The 16,901-nt window shown below is 46.2% G+C and overlaps 1 protein-coding gene across 7 annotated transcripts in view; it reads left to right on the top strand.

Moving 5' to 3' along the window:
• The window catches only part of LRFN2 (leucine rich repeat and fibronectin type III domain containing 2), a 301,315-nt gene that overhangs the window by 244,786 nt on the left and 39,628 nt on the right, over positions 1-16,901 (top strand). For all 7 annotated transcript variants that reach the window (XM_045008636.1, XM_045008635.1, XM_045008637.1 and 4 more), the window contains one exon: positions 41-1,433. In XM_045008636.1, coding sequence (XP_044864571.1) covers positions 61-1,433 — 1,373 coding nt within the window. In that variant the 5' untranslated portion in view covers positions 41-60. The remainder of the gene's footprint in view (positions 1-40; positions 1,434-16,901) is intronic.

Genomic DNA, 16,901 nt, shown 5'->3' with positions numbered 1-16,901 from the left:
AAAAGCTGCTGACTCAATTGTAATTCTTCCTTTCTTGCAGGTACTGCTGCGTGATTTACCATGGAAAAATTGCTCTGCAGCATCCTGGTGTTTGGAATGGCAGTTGCGGTCAATGCTTGTCCCAAATACTGTGTGTGTCAGAACCTGTCGGAGTCGCTGGGGACTCTGTGTCCCTCCAAGGGCCTCCTTTTTGTACCATTAGACATAGACCGAAGGACTGTTGAACTCCGACTCGGGGGTAACTTCATTATTAACATCAGCCGACAGGACTTTGCCAACATGTCTGGCCTTGTTGACCTCACTTTGTCCAGGAATACCATCAGTTACATTCAGCCCTACTCCTTTGCTGATCTAGAAAGCCTTCGGTCTTTGCATTTGGACAGCAATAGGCTGCCCAACATTGGAGAGGATATTTTGAGAGGCTTAATTAACCTTCAGCACTTGATAATAAATAACAACCAGCTGAGCAGCATCTCGGACGAAGCCTTTGAGGATTTTCTGGTGACATTGGAAGACTTGGATCTTTCCTACAATAACCTCCAAGGCATCCCCTGGGAATCTATAAGGAAGATGGTAAACCTGCACCAGATTAGCTTGGATCATAACCTGATAGATTATATTACAGAGGGGACGTTTGCAGATCTTCAGAAATTGGCCAGACTGGATCTAACCTCTAACAGACTTCAAAAGCTCCCCCCAGATCCCATATTTGCCAGGTCCCAAATATCTCCATTAGAAGCAACTCCATTTTCTCCACCTCTGTCTCTTAGCTTTGGAGGCAACCCGCTGCATTGTAACTGTGAGCTGCTGTGGTTAAGGCGGCTTGAAAGAGATGATGATATGGAAACTTGTGCTTCCCCTCCAAATCTAAAGGGAAGATACTTTTGGTATGTACGGGAAGAGGAATTTGTTTGTGAGCCACCTCTCATTACCCAGCATACCCACAAGTTGCTGGTTTTAGAAGGGCAAACTGCCACATTAAAATGTAAAGCCATCGGGGACCCATCCCCAGTCATTCACTGGGTGGCTCCAGATGACCGACTCATTGGGAATTCTTCGAGGACAGCAGTCTACGATAATGGTACTTTAGATATCGTTATCACGACATCCAAGGATTATGGAACTTTTACGTGCATCGCAGCCAATGCTGCTGGAGAATCGACCGCAACCATTGAGCTCTCGATCGTGCAGCTTCCACACCTCAGCAACGGTACGGGCCGAGCTGCCCCACCCAAATCCAGGCTTTCTGACATCACTAGCTCCAGCAAGTCCAATCGAGGGGAGACGAAAGGACCACCAGAAAGGACTGTCTTGGTGTCAGAGGTGACAACTACCTCAGCTTTGGTCAAGTGGACGGTGAGCAAGTCAGCCCCCAGGGTTAAAATGTATCAGCTGCAATATAACTGCTCGGATGATGAAGTTCTAATTTACAGGTAAATGTTGACTGCCAGTTTTTCCTTTGAAACTTGAGATGATGGGCATGTGGGGGGAAGGGGATTGGGTTAATAATGGATGATTTAGCCTGTCATTGTTATGTCACTGGTTTGAATCTGACCCAATATGCTGGTGACAAAAATTCCTTACTATTTGGTAGGTCTGTCTATCTAATCTATCTACCTGTATACAGTACTGATCACTACAGTATCTAGGTTCTGACTGGACCATTTAATAGTTAATTGGCATCCATGTTGGGGGAAAAAAATCACCATTGCAGTTGACACCCTTGTTGGTACTCTTGGAAAAGAAGGCAAAAATTACTTTGCTTGAAAATTAAATTCCTTTCCACATGTAGAGGTGCCCACCAGCCACTCCGCCACCCTCAACCAGGATCAGGTTTGAAGCATTCTGGTATGGAGGGAAGTGGTGTGGATGAAAGCTTGTCCTGTCTGTCTGCAGCCCATGTTCTACCTATTCCAAGGAATAAGTGATATCCGTTGAGTTCTTCAATCTGGCACCTTTAACCATATTGGGGCTTTATTCTCCTCTCACTTACACCAGTTTTACACTTCTGTCACTGATGTTTGTTACTAGAGCTTTTTGTAATTTACACCAATGTTCATGGAAAGAAGAACCAGACTCATAACGTCACTCCAAAAATGTACGGCCTGATAAACCAACAGTGCTACTCCAGCTTTACACTAGTTTTTATTTCAGTGGCATTCCATCGGTATAAATCAGGGGGGAAGCAAGCCCATGAAAAGGAAAGATGCTGTAAATTTGAGGTGTTAAAAAAGTAGTAGGAAATGCCTTAACAAAATAGGAAAAATAGCTGTGTGTTGTTGCTTTTCTCTTCTCTAGGAAGAAAGAATGTAAGATTGATGTAGTGTGTTTACGCTAGTGATGAAAACAAATAATCTTTAGAAACCACTCCTTTCTGCCTTGTGCTGCAAAGACCGCAATAGCAGGTGTACTGGGCTAAATTGTACCTAATGGGAAATCCCTTGTCAAAACACAGGGGCTATGCATTTTTTGTCTATGATGATGGTTGTGAATATTATCTTTGGGCCTGACTTCAGTGGGAGTTGGGGCACTCTTAGAGTCAGAGGAGGCACTCCCCAAAAGCAAAGGGTGTTTGCTTTTAGGCTGAATCCTCACCTGCCTGCTGATAGCTACTGTAATATCTGGCGAGTGCTCACTTGGCCTTTTCACTCTGTTCATGCTCACGTCCCGCTTGCATTCATCTTTGATTTCAAATGGCAAATGCCAATGTTTGTAGAAACCGAATTTTAAATTAACACATGCAAGTACTTGAGCCAGAAGTTCTTATGTGCTCAGCCAATTAAAGAACAGAAACATTACCATGTGATGTATCGGGCTGCTCACAACTAAGTGACACAGCTCAGAATTTGAATAAAATCCATAGAGTAAAAAATGTGGAAAAATTCAAATACCGAATAAATCTGAGGAAATCACAATCTGATCATATATTTTATCCAAACAAAAATATGTTAAATTAATCAGATCAATTACTAGATGGACATTATTTGCTTTGCTCTGGCTAACGTACTGTAGAACTGGTGTTCACCTTGGGTTTCACCACCAGGTGAAGCTGGGTAGAGTGAAAGGGGAATAATAAACTAAGTAGCAGTAGAATATTAGGAAGAGAAGGGATCAACATATGATAGTCCCAATTTCCCCTGAGGACCAACTCTAGAGGTAAGGCCTAGTGGTGTTTAAGTTCTTGATTTCCCTGGAGGTCTGAGGCGAAAACAGGTGGGCCAGAAGATTGTCTTTTAATGCAAGAGCTAGCCATGTAGACTGTCTGATGATGATTATGAAGAAAAGACTGTCCAGAAAAAATAAAAATGATGCAAGAAATACCATCTAATGGTTAGACTGGAGGAGACTGGGTGATGTGGTAAGAATAGAAGGAGTGGAAGATGTCAGAAATGGTCCCTTCAGCATGACCTGAAGGAATGAGCAGAGGCCTAGAAGTAAGAGTCCTGAATTCTAATAATGGCTCTGCTGCCAACTTGGTGAGTGGCTTTAGACAAGTCACTTTGCTGCTCTGTGCCTCAGTTTCCCCATCTGTAAAATGGAGACAATGATCTTTGCTTTCTATCTGACAAAGACACTGTGAGGAGGAATTAATTGTACCTAGCACTTTGTCCATAAATTTCAAACTGTTTAATAAAGGAAGGTAAGTGTCATTTAATAAAGGAAGGTAAGTGTCACTTTACAGAGAGGACAACTGAGGCATAGCAAGGTGAAGTGACTTGCTTGAGGTCATACAGCAGGTCAGTGCAAGAGATAGGAACCAAACCCAGGCCTCCTGAGCTCCAGTTCAGTAACCTGTCTATTCACCCATTCTACTTCTCATAGTTAATTTGCTAATATTAGTTAGCTCTTCTTTAACAGGTACTCATATGTCATAGTCATGAGCATGGTAGTAAAGCCTGGAAAATACAATTTTTGTACAGTATTTGGACTCTATAAAGTGTTGTGTAAATGCTAAACAATATTTCAGTGTTTAAATAACACAGCGATAGGCACTTTGTAATAATCTAAGATATATAGACAGGGTTGACACGCATTGGCAGGGCTCTGAAAGGCGGAAGCTTGCCCTGCTGCTGTGAATGCTATATGCATTGAGGACAAGTTTGCTGCGTTGTTCGCTCAGCCCTTTTCATTAACATTAAATTCATTTTCAAACAGAAAGAGTGAGGGACTCCACCCTTCTGTTGTAAGTTCAAACTATTGATTGATCTCAATGACAATTGCATACAACACTGATCACGATATGCCTTTCTTCTGGCCTGTAGGTCTCCGCTGTCTTCTCAGGGTCACTCTGCACATGTTGCAGGCTGTGCAAATGGGATAGCAGGGCTCCAATGACCTCATGAAAATTAAAAGACCTGGGAAGTAATGAGAAATGTTTCCCATCAACTCTCCTGACTGAATGGAGCAAAAGGTTATCAAAATCCGAATCTCAGCTCTTGATTCATTAGTGCTGGCGTTATTAGGACTAATGGAAGTGGCAGCCCAGTAATCTGTACGTGCGCCTGTAATTTCTGCCCAGGGACTGATTCTGCTCCCATTGAAATCAACAGCAAAAATCCTATTGATTTCAATGAACACAGGATCAGGCCTCTGATGCACAGCTGCAGCGAACCTAGGTCTAGCTCAACAGTACATTAGCTGTGTTCTACTGCCTTGGAGTGATATAAGGACAAGGTTGAAAGAATGGCCCGACACCTGGGTAAGGGTATTGCACAGTGCTTGTGTTTACAGACACAGGTGACTTGATCAGTCTTAATTTGCAGTGATGATCTTGGGCATTACCTCTGGCATTTAAAGAGCAACCTGCCTTCCCTGATGTAAGACCACATGCCACCCTTTCTGCATCACTGTGATCATTGTGCCAAATCTCCTTTGTGTCAATGGCGTTTGTAAACAACTCTTAACACCAAAAAGTCTCTTCTTTGGCTCTGCACTCAGCTATCTGCCACCTTGCAAGTGCGGTAGTATTTAAAGAGACCCTGACACACGGGTTATATGTCGTAGCCCCTGCTTTGTGATAGATTGGCAGATGGGCACCATTAGCTTATTACTCCATGCCTGGATGCAGTGACCACTGTCTTCCTCTTTTACCTTGACTGCTCTTAGTTCTGTTGGTGTCAATTGGTGGAGTTACTCTGATATATTTTGATTAGAACAAAGCTTTCTGTCTCTCTTGCGTGGCCTCTTCTGCTTCTGCTTCACTGGTCTTGGTTTTTGTTTTGTCTTCCTCTCGCTTTCTGCTTTCTTTTTCCATTTAATGTTTTTCCTTTTTTGGTCCCCTTTCTCTTATAGACTCTCTCCCCCCAACTCTCCATTTCCCCACTCAGATACATGCTGTTTGGAGGCCATTAATTGTTGGAGCCATGAGGCTGCCATGTGTTGTCATGGCCAGCTGGTGCCACAGGAGCAGGGAAACAAAGCTTGGCCTGGCAGGTTGCTGCCTGTGCCTGAAGCCCATATACACTAGGGCTTTTCCCACACTTAGATACTGTAGGGAGCAGCACAGAAACAAGGAGGGAAGATGGGGGGGGGCTTTCAAGGAGTTATTTGCTGCTTTATGCACAGTCGCAGGACACATTTGCAGTGGGATGTTTGGGGGGCGGATGGATCTATAATCACATAGCTATCTCATAGTTCCCCTCTTCTGTCTCTGGACTATTCAGGTGTCTCCCCTTTAGGATAGACTCCTTTGGCAGGGCTGGCTCCAGACACCAGCACTCCAAGCAGGTGCTTGGGGTGGCAATCTGCAAGGGGCAGCAGTCCGTGTGTTTTTTGCCCCCAAGCAGCGCGCCAAATTGCCACCGTGTACAGCGGGGGCAGTCCGTGTGCCGTTAGGGCGGCACGTGCGTTTCCGCGGCAGCGGCAATTTGGCAGCAGCTTCTATGTTCAGCTGTCCATGGCGGTGCAGCTTCTGTCTTCTGACTGAAGACAGAAGCAGCCGCCAAACTGCCACCGCCGTGGAAACGTGTGTGTCGCCCTAACGGCACATGGACTGCCCCTGCGGTCAGTGGCGGCAATTCGGCGCGCTGCTTGGGGTGGCAAAAACAGTAGAGCTGGCCCTGTCCTTCAGCATGGGATACATTGTACTTAATGTCTCCTGGATTACTTTGCCCTCCAAAGTGAATTATGGCAACAGACAGTGGGTAGAGAAAGGCAGATGGAAAGATACAACAGTAACCAATCATAGAATATCAGGGTTGGAAGGGCCCTCAGGAGGTCATCTAGGCCTGGTCTACACTGGGGGGGGGGGTTTCGATCTAAGGTACGCAACTTCAGCTACGCGAATAGCGTAGCTGAAGTCGAAGTACCTTAGTTCGAATTACTTACCCGTCCTCACGGCGCGGGATCGACGTCCGCGGCTCCCCCGTTGACTCCGCCACCACCGTTCGCGGTGGTGGAGTTCCGGAGTCGACAGGAGCGCGTTCGGAGTTCGATATATCACGTCTAGATGAGATGCAATATATCGAACTCCGAGAAATCGATTGCTACCCGCCGATATGGCGGGTAGTGAAGACGTACCCCTAGTCCACTCCCCTGCTCAAAGCAGGACCAACACCAACTCAATCAATGGGGAGGGAGGTGCATCATCTTACAAGGGAAGCAAATAATGTGAAGTTCTCTCCTCCCTTTTTGTTAAGTGTTTTAATTAATTAACATTTATGTTATGTGCGGGTTTTTTTGTTGTTGGACACAAGATCTCTGTTGTGTGGCGTTTCATTAGCAATAAATAATGCAGCAGATAGGAAGACTTGTAGGAAAGAGATCTTTATGAAATATGCCGAGTGACCAGTGTTGCATGCTGTGGCTCTGGCATTTGAGAAGTAGCAGCCTAAACTCTGCTTGCATTCCTGAGCCCCTGGGTGCCACACCACACTAGATTCCTGAGGAAACCGGATCTTCTTTCTCCACTTCCACGCCTCATACTACTGTTATGCCATTTGATAATCAACAGAAAACATCTATCCAGTAGAGGTTACTAGCACTGGCCTAGTTAGAGATACTTTTTACTGTGGATTCCAGTACACATTTAGGAGTTCTTCAGTTCCACCTGCTTATTATAGTCAATCACAGAAATAATAGAAATGTAACACTGGCAGGGACCTCTCGAGGTCATCTAGTCCATCCCCCTGCACTGAGACAGATATTAAGTATGCCTAGACAGGTGTTTGTCTAATCTTTTCTTAACCCCCCCCCCCCCCCCGCCATTATGGGGATTCTACAACCAACCTCCCTAGGTAATCTGTGTCGTACACATATTTAAATTATGTAAACTAAGGCAAGAGAGCTTAAGGGACTTGGCCCAAGTCACAAAGCCAGTCAGTGCAGCGTCACAGAACACAGGAATCCGGACGCCCAGTCTCCTGCCCTTCACAGTTCTCCCAGCTTGGATTCGTAACAACCTTGTTATGGCCACAGCTTGAAGCTGTTGAGACAACGGCCCAAAAGGGGGAATTGTGATGTCAGGTGGGGAATATGCCAGTAGAAATGGCAGAAGTCTTAGGAAGAAAAGACCTAAGTTTTCACCTGAATGTCTTTACCAAGCAGAGCAAATGAGGAGAGAAATACGGGATGCCAGAGAAACTAAATAAAATGGTCTCAAGACACATCTTTTTTTCTTTCCTCTGTCCCCCACCTCTAAAGCTGCTCAACACCTTACAAGGGCAGAGACTTTGGGCCCAATCCTCAGCTGGTGTAAATCGGTGTTACTCCACTGAAGTCAATGGAGCTGCACTGATTTACCCCAGCTGAGGATCTGGCCCCTTGTCTCACATCTGCCAAGTGTTGTATGCAGTGGCGCTATGGCCGTGTCGGTCCCATGATGTTAGAGAGACAAGATGGGTGAGGTAATATTTTTATTGGGTCAACTTCTATTGCTGTGTGTTTGAGAGAGAAGTGCTTACACAGAGCTTTTGTGCTTATACAGAGCTCTTCTTGAGGTCCACAAAGTGCAACACTCCCTATTGCATTATATATGTAAGAATAGTAAAGTAGGGAATGCTGTGAGAAGCTCTGCTACCTAAGTATCCCAATAGCATGTAAACTAGCAAAGACCCCCTTTGACACATACAGCATCCAAGAACACAGGCTGTATAGATTAGGAGAGCCACATGGGTTGCTCACAATTCCTTTTCTGATTCCTACCAAATTAACGTTTTTAACTGTAAGAATAATTATAGCTCTGGTGCTCTTTGCTTTCTACACTTCCCCTCCTTCCTTCCCTCCTGTGAAACTGGCATCGCCTTCTGCTGGAAATCCTCTATAACCCCGTAAACAAGCAGAATGGCACCTGCTGGCTGGAAGTGAGATGGAAATAATCGTTGCTTTGGGGCTTCAGTGCCCCCGACTGGGCTGTGTGACGGTGTTCCATGCAGCAGCCAGGGGTGAGCTAAGGTAGCAGCAGCTGGCGCCGCTGCTTGCTTCCGTTCTGACAGCTAATTATTTGAAAAGTGAGCAGGAATTTTCGTAATTGTCATATCAGAGAAAGCCAGTGGGAATTACGAGGGCAGGAGCCAGGTGAATTTGGGGACGTTTTGAAAGCTATGTGATTCTGTGTTCAGCAGTCTGGTCCTTCCCCACACGCATGCACACAACATGAAGCACATTTAAATATGCTCCATTACTAAAGCAAACTTAGATCGGAGGAACCATTATGTGGTTTTGTATTACAGTAGAATCTAGTGCACGCAGCCGAGATTAGGGCCCCATTGCACAAGGCCCTGTCCTGAAGAGCTTACAATCAGCAAACAGAGGGAGAGAGGGCAAATAAAAGTACAGAGAGGGAAACAATTTACCCAGCGCAGTGACAGAGCTGGAACTAGAACCCAGTTTTCCAGAGTAGTTCCCTACCCAGACACAGCAGTTAAAGCACTAGCCTAGACCTTTGGAGACCTGGGTTCTTTTCTATGTTAGTGCAGCACCCTGCACAATGGGGACCGCAATTCCGATTTGAGACTTTGGGCACCATCATAATGTAATATATTAACTATTACCACTACTACAAAAGATGAAAATATTTGCAAGTATTGCTGTAGAACTTCTCAGGCCACATTTAGCTTGTTGGTTGTATTTTGGATTAAAGCAATGATGATGTGACAGATATGGCAACTTCCTGCAATATCCCTGAAATCCCTTAATGTACTAAGTTACATATTACTCTGGGCTGGGATTGTAATGTAACCTCTAGAGTGGGGAGAGGTGACAGATATTGCATCCTCCTGCAGTATCTTTGTGGTCCACTGTTCCATGGTTTATGTATGATTGTGTTCCACTCCATGGGGGAAGGCTGCCTGCTCCTCTAGGAACCAAAAGCAGTGGGTGAGTATTAAGGCAAATCAGTCAGGTTGTAACCCTGTCCCTACAGAAGTATCACTGCTTGGGGAGGCTTCCGTATGCAAGTTCAGATTAGATTCTCCAGAGACCAACTGACAAAGTAAGGACTTCTGGATAAATAGTCTGAGTTTAAACTGACTCAGGATCTTCCTTCTGATCCAGCAAACAGACAGGCCCTTCTGTCCAAGTGGGTGGGGTGGGGTGGGGGAGGGGAGGGGAACCCTTGCGGAAGGGTTAGAAGAACCTGACCTACCAGGGCCCCATAAGACTGATGGGTGATCTCTGGTAATCTGTTAGCATGGGTTTAGGAGCACTTGTTGTTTTAATTTGTTTTCTCTGTAATGCTTTCACCTTAAGAATAAATGTGCTTAGAAAGAGCTGTGTGGTAACTTATAATTGTGGGCTATTATGCTGTTCCTAGCCTCCGGGGAGAAAGCAAAGCACAGACACTGGCCTGTTTAGGCAGTCTGGCTTGCTGGGAATATCACAGTGTAGTCAGTATAGTGCAGCCTGGAAAAACCCAAGTCAAGAGAAAGAGAGATGCAGGTCTCTACCTAAGGGAGGTGATGACTGGGAGCCGGAAGTCTATAGTTATAGTGGGTGACCTTGGTGGACCATGAGAGGGGAATACAGGTGCAGTTATCCTGAAACTGACAGTACTCCTGCTTAAAACACATGCATTTTAAAAACACTCCACAACCATTACATTTATGATAGATTTTAGGCCTGTTTTACTTTGCAGTATTTAATATAAAGGGTGATATAAACAACAATACAAATTATGGATTTCTGTAGCATTGCACTCTAACCTATACATTCAGGACTGAGAAATTTATTGTATACAGTCCTGAACACTTTTTCTTTCTACCTATCTACCTACCTGGCAGTTTAAGCTCTAAAATATGAATAAATGGCTCCACATCTCTCTCCTGTTTAAACAATAGTGGAGTGGTTTGGATTACTTTAACAATGTGGTAATGCTTTACATTTACACAGCTCCTTTCATTGCAAACATTTTACAGGCTAGGAGAAGAGAGCTCACTAAACCAATCACTGACACCCAGCCACATCTCTGTTAGGTCATAGCAGCAACTCTGCACCAGAAACCCAATGCACCAATGTTTTAAAATTCAAAAGCAAAGAATAACTTCAGCAACTGCAATTATGGAAACTTGTAGCTAGGCAGGAAGTAATTAACTGAGTTAGAATTTCCACAGCACAATGAGACTAATACATCTATTCTTGCATTTGATGGATTGTTAATAACAAGCACTTAGAGACTAGGATGATGGGTGCTTTAGAATACCGAAAATATGTAGGAACTTGATGTTGCATTTCAGCCATCCAACAGCATAGGACCAGGGAGTGGCAATGCCAGAAAAGAGTGCCAGCACCCAAATACTAACACCATTTTGTGTGACACATGCTTACTCCATGGAGGCCTCTCATCCAAGGCCTAAGCATGCCTGACTCTGTTTACCTAAGATCACAGGTGAGGTGCACTGGCTATAGTTAGTTAAGCTATGTTTTTTTCTCTCCTAAGCAAATCATGAGCAAGTAGCTTTGCACAGAGGAGTTCCACAGGTGATAGAAGGATGGAATCCTTCTTTGAGGCCAGACCATTCTATACATGGTGGATGTGGACAGTGGCTCTGTATAGTTGTGGACCGATTGGCTGCACCTCTTCCCTTTTCTAGCCCACCTAAGTGTCCCCATGGTCCCCAGGACCTGCCATGGTGCCTAGCCACTAAGCTATCCTCTAGCACCCATAGCTAGCGTGGTGGGACCTCTTCACTTTTCCCCTCCATCCAGAGTTGATGCGCACCAATCCCATTGCACTGTGTGGCCCTTTCTTGAATCAGAAGATTCTCCCCTTAACCATTCAACTTCCAACAGCTAAGCATCAGACAAAGGAACTGCTGGCAAAAGTAGTTGGTGAGGGACGAATAGTCTAAAAACCTAGAGCCAACAAGATGAAGACACAGTATTCATCATTTCACCTTGACAGGCAGAGGTAGTACGTTTATAAAATAATAATAATATGCCTCTCCTGGAATCTCATCCTTGAGGTGAAGTGAGATCTCCATAAATCAGGACAGGAGGAAGCCTGCCGGGGACCTCTGGCGGTTGCTTCAAAGTAGCTCAAAAAGTGGTTTGGGCTAATTTCCAGTGGCGCTTTAGTGTGCTGAGGGTTTGCTGAAGGTTTTCTGGGGTATTAAATGCCACATTATGGTGCTTCACAGGGACATATCTGTTAGATCTTAGGGTTGTTGTTTTGTTTTTTTTCCCCCCTCTCCACACAAGTTTTGTCTCATGCCTAGAAAAGGACGCAGACTGGCTTGTTTTGCAGTACTACAAAGAAATCTGAAAGGAAGAGAAAAGAAGGGGGAAATACCTCAGAGATGGCAAATGCTGCATTATTATGTCAGCAATGGAATCACTGCATTTAACAGGTGATTGGTAGATATTGCCAAAATAAATAAGCACATATATGAATCAAGGGAAAGCCCACACCTCATCATCATCAAAGCAGTCTCCAGATTGCTAGTGACAAGAAGTTGTTACCATCTAGTGTTTGTTCAGTGGCTTGTGTGAAATGAGTTGTTGGAACCTCAGTCCAGTTCATAATGACAAGTGTCCACTTTACAAGAACCAACTCTCTTGGGGGGTTCCCTTGTCAGTCACAGCAGCAAGGCCCAAGACTGAATGGGCCACAGACCGAACTCCGCTCTTATCCCCAGAGGAGACAATTCTAAGCACACAGAGTACAGTAGGGGAAGCTGGCCTTACCGCTACCCATGGCAGCTGTCTGTGGACGGAGGACTCTGATACTGCAGTGATGGCCACCAGTTTAAGAACCAGTATGAGAAAGGCAGGCAGATAGAGAAGACTTCAGTCTCCAGGGCTGTTGGCACATTTCTCCGGTTTTCCAAATATTTAAACCCTACTGTACTAGCCCTTGTTTTAAAGTGTAACGATTGGCAACTTTGGGGGATGTATATCAAGACTTAGTACATTACTATGGTCCCTCTGAGCTCTGCCTCGGGAGCTGAACAAAAAGTCAAAGGGCTTGATTCTGATCTCAGTCACTGCAGTGTTACTCAGGTGCAACTCCCCCAAAGCCAGTGTTACACTGATGGAAGTGAAATCAGAATTAGTTTCCAGACTGTTATAAGACTGAGGTGATTCTGTTTTAGCTCGGTGGCTAATTATTTATTTAGCTCATCAAAGGCTCAACATTTTTATTTGGGGGGGAATTGAGGAGAAGAGTCTTCTTGCCCACAACATCTGTCATATCCCTTCTTAGCTGTTCTGAACCCAAGTGATGGGAGCTGTCCACACCTATAATAGTGTTTTACAAATTTGATGCTAAAATGAGCCATTTTGATTAAGCTTCAGGTGAGTCAACATTTTCATGTCTAAGTGAAAAGTTTTAACGTATACATAGGATTTGTGAATATTAATAAGCCAGCCCACAGCTACATAGTTACTACAGTTTTTCCTATTCTAAATATAGGAAAGAGCTATGGCATCTCATAGGCTGCTTTATGTGGTAACTATTGCAAAATGCTGACTTTTTACTGGTAACCACCTTTCATACCATTCATATGCATATAAAATAATAATACATGGCACTGATATAACCCTTTACAAATGTTAACTACTGCCTCATCCCAAACCTATTGAAATCAATGGGTTTTCAATCAGCCTTAAACTTTTGTGATGTGGGTATTGTGATGAGGCACAGGGTGGTTAAGTGATTTGCCCAAGGTAACTCAGTGAGTCAGTGGCACAAAGCTGGGAACAGAACCCACAGAATCACAGCTCGGAGGAGAACCCAGGCGTACTAGTGTGCAGCTGTCAATGAATTCCAAATGTGCCGATTTCTCCTCATACTTTTGACTGCTTGAGAGTAATTCAGCATGCTGTGCTAAACAATTATTATATTTGAATTGTGATAGCACCTATCAGCCCTAGTCAGGGATTGGGGCCCCATTGTGTCCACACACACAACAAAAAATGGTTACTGCCCCAAAGAGCTTACTATGAAAGTCAAGGTGTTTGATTTTCACATTTTATATTTAAACATGCAAGGAGCTCTGCTAGATGTCTGATTAAGCCTGAGTTTTGCCTTCTGCAGTGATCCATCATTGTAATTCCATCTCTGAGGTTGAACTATAGTTATCTGTAAACTGAGTTCCCAGTAAGTGGGTGATTCTTTTATAACTCTCCTATATGACACTGAAATACATCTCTGAGGGTATGTCTACACTACCAGAGTAGTTCGATTTTACTTAACTCGAATTTGTGGAACCGACCTTACAAAGTCGAACGTGTGTATCCACACTAAGGACAGTAATTCGACTTTGTGAGTCCATACTAACGGGGCAAGCATCGACATTGGAAGCGGTGCACTGTGGGTAGCTATCCCACAGTTCCCGCAGTCCCCGCTGCCCATTGGAATTCTGGGTCGAGCCCCCAATGCCTGCTGGGGGAAAATGTGTCGACTGTCGTCATTCAACCGTCACTCCCGCCCTCCCTCCATGAAAGCGCCAGCGGGAAATCTGTTCGCGCACTTTTCTGGTCAGTGACAGCGCGGACGCCACAGCACTGCGAGAATGGAGCCCGCTGCGATCATCGCTGCAGTTATGGCCGTTGTCAACTCCTTGCACCTTATCGAACACCTCTTCCACAGTCAGATGCTGAGAAATTGGGCGAGGAGGCTCTGGCAGTGCGGTGAGGACATGAAGTGTGAGAGTGGCACAGACCTCTCACAAAGCACGGGACCCCGTGCCGTGGACATCATGGTGGCAATGGGTCATGTTCATGCTGTGGAACGGCGATTCTGGGCCCGGGAAACAAGCACGGACTGGTGGGACCGCATAGTGCTGCAGGTCTGGGATGAATCACAGTGGCTGCGAAACTTTTGCATGCGTAAGGGCACTTTCCTTGAACTGTGTGACTTGCTGTCCCCTGCCCTGAAGCGCAAGGACACCTGGATGCGAGCAGCCCTGACTGTGCAGAAGCAAGTGGCCATAGCCCTCTGGAAACTTGCAACGCCAGACAGCTACCGGTCAGTAGCGAACCACTTTGGCGTGGGCAAATCTACCGTGGGGGTTGCTGTGATGCAAGTTGCCAACGCAATCGTTGAGCTACTGCTCTCAAAGGTAGTGACCCTGGGAAACATTCAGGTAATCATAGATGGCTTCGCCGCGATGGGATTCCCAAACTGCGGTGGGGCTATAGATGGAACTCACATCCCTATCCTGGGACCGGACCACCAGCCCAGCCAGTATATTAACCGAAAGGGCTACTTTTCAATGGTGCTGCAAGCACTGGTGGACCATAGGGGACATTTTACCAACATCAACATCGGATGGCCGGGCAAGGTTCATGACGCGCGTTTTTTCAGGTACTCTGGTCTGTTTAGACGCCTGCAGGAAGGTACTTTCTTCCCGGACCACAAAATAACTGTTGGGGATGAGGACATGCCTATAGTGATCTTCGGGGACCCAGCCTACCCGCTAATGCCCTGGCTCATGAAGCCCTATACAGGCGCCCTGGACAGTGACAAAGAACTCTTCAACTACCGGCTGAGCAAGTGCAGAATGGTGGTGGAGTGTGCTTTCGGACGTCTGAAGGGGAGATGGAGAAGCTTACTGACTCGCTCAGATCTCAGCGAAACCAATATCCCCATTGTTATTGCAGCTTGCTGTGTGCTCCACAATCTCTGTGAGAGCAAGGGGGATGGCGGGATGGGAGGTTGAGACACATAGCCTGGCTGCTGATTACGCCCAGCCAAACAGCTGTGCGATTAGAAGAGCCCAGCGGGAAGCGCTGTGCATCCGGGAGGCTTTGAAAGCTAGGTTCCTCTGTGAGCAGGGTAACCTGTGACTATTAAGTTTGTTTACAGAGAAGCTGAACCTGCCCCCGTTTCTTTACCCAGTTAATGTTGACTATCCTCTGCAATTACATACCCCGTTAACCCCGTTCCTCCCCTTCCAACACACGTTTAAAAATAAAATACATGGAACTTTGTTAATTAACACCGTTTTCTTTAGTACTGATTTTGCGGTAAAGGGTTAAAACTGGGACGCAGACTGTGGTGGGTAGGGTGTGTAGTGCTGCAAAGAGCGCTTCTAAACTCGAGGAATGACAGGCTCCTGCTCCTAGAGCGGTGCGCGGTGGCGGACTGGTTGTTTCAATGGAGCCTGCCACCCCTCCTTCTCAGGACTCTGTGTGTGGGGGCTATGTGACTTTGCGGTGGGGGAGGACGGTTACAGATCAGCTGCTGCGTGGCTCTGTGATCCAGGATAAGGACCGCTGCATAAGATCTCTAACCACCCTCCCCCGCCACAAAGTCACATAGCACCCCCAAAACAGAACATGAAAACAACCTCCCAGACTGACCAAGGTGCCTAGAGACTGCACTGTGTGTGTGACCTGCTGCTGAACCTGCCCCCGTGTCTGTACCCTGGTAAAGGTGACTGACCTGTCCAATTACCATCCCCCTTCCCCCCTTGAAACACAGTCTCCTCTAAAAGAACATGACAGAAACAGTAATTAACAGAAAAGTCTTTTTTATTATCACCTAGACAGTTAGGGATGAAACTGGGATGGGGGTTTGGGTGAGGCAGGAAGGAAAGGACTTCTCAAAATTTAGGGAATGAGAGCCTTCCTGTAATTGAGCACTGTGCAAGGGTGGAGTGACAGTTTTCACGGCCCCTGGCGCCCCTCCTTCTTGTTACTTTGGGTGAGGGGGGTATGGGACTTTGTGGCGGGGGAGGGCGGTTACAGATACACTGCAGTGGGGCTCTGTCCTCCTGCCTGCGGTCCCGCAGAACATCCACAAGGCGCCGGAGCGTGTCCGTTTGCTCCCTCATTAGTCCAAGCAGCGTTTGAGTTGCCTGCTGGTCCTCCTGCCGCCACCTGTCCTCCCGTTCGCTGTGTGAGCGCTGGTACTGAGACATATTCTCCCTCCACTGGGTCTGCTGTGCCGCCTCGGCTCGGGAGCAGCCCATAAGTTCAGAGAACATCTCGTCCCGTGTCCTTTTCTTTCGCCACCTAATCTGCGCCAGCCTCTGTGAGGGGAATGCCGGGGCAGGTCGGGAAATAGTCGCAGCTGTGTGATGGGAAAAAGGAAGTGAATTCCTTACAAAGATACATGTTTGCGAACAATGAACATAGTCTAGTCTGTCTCTGTGAACAAGACCATGCACAGCACCTATCTCATGCGCACTCAGGACAAGTTCGAATTTTCGGCCTTCGCATTCATTGCCTGGGGTCTTGCAGTGGAGATCAGACAAGCGGGGCAGAACAGCATAATTCGTGTAGCAGGCAGACATGGTAAGCCATAGACTTTTGGCTGCTTAAAACTTAATGTATAGCAGTGCCCTCCTTTCATGCTCAAAGCAATGGTCATAGCGTTTGCAAGTTCCTGCTGCCGGCAATCCGGAAAGCATGAACTCTGCCCCTGTTCCACCCCCTCGCGGCTGTCCCCAGGAAAGATCCCTGTATGCTGCCCCTCTACCGCCTCCACCACGTGGCTGTAAACCGCCGCTTTTTGTTAT

This window comes from Mauremys mutica, chromosome 3, assembly GCF_020497125.1.
Source record: "Mauremys mutica isolate MM-2020 ecotype Southern chromosome 3, ASM2049712v1, whole genome shotgun sequence".
Classification (NCBI taxonomy): Eukaryota; Metazoa; Chordata; order Testudines; family Geoemydidae; genus Mauremys; species Mauremys mutica.
The sequence above is the reverse complement of the archived record's forward strand: the minus strand, read 5'-3'. Positions and strand labels throughout refer to the sequence as shown.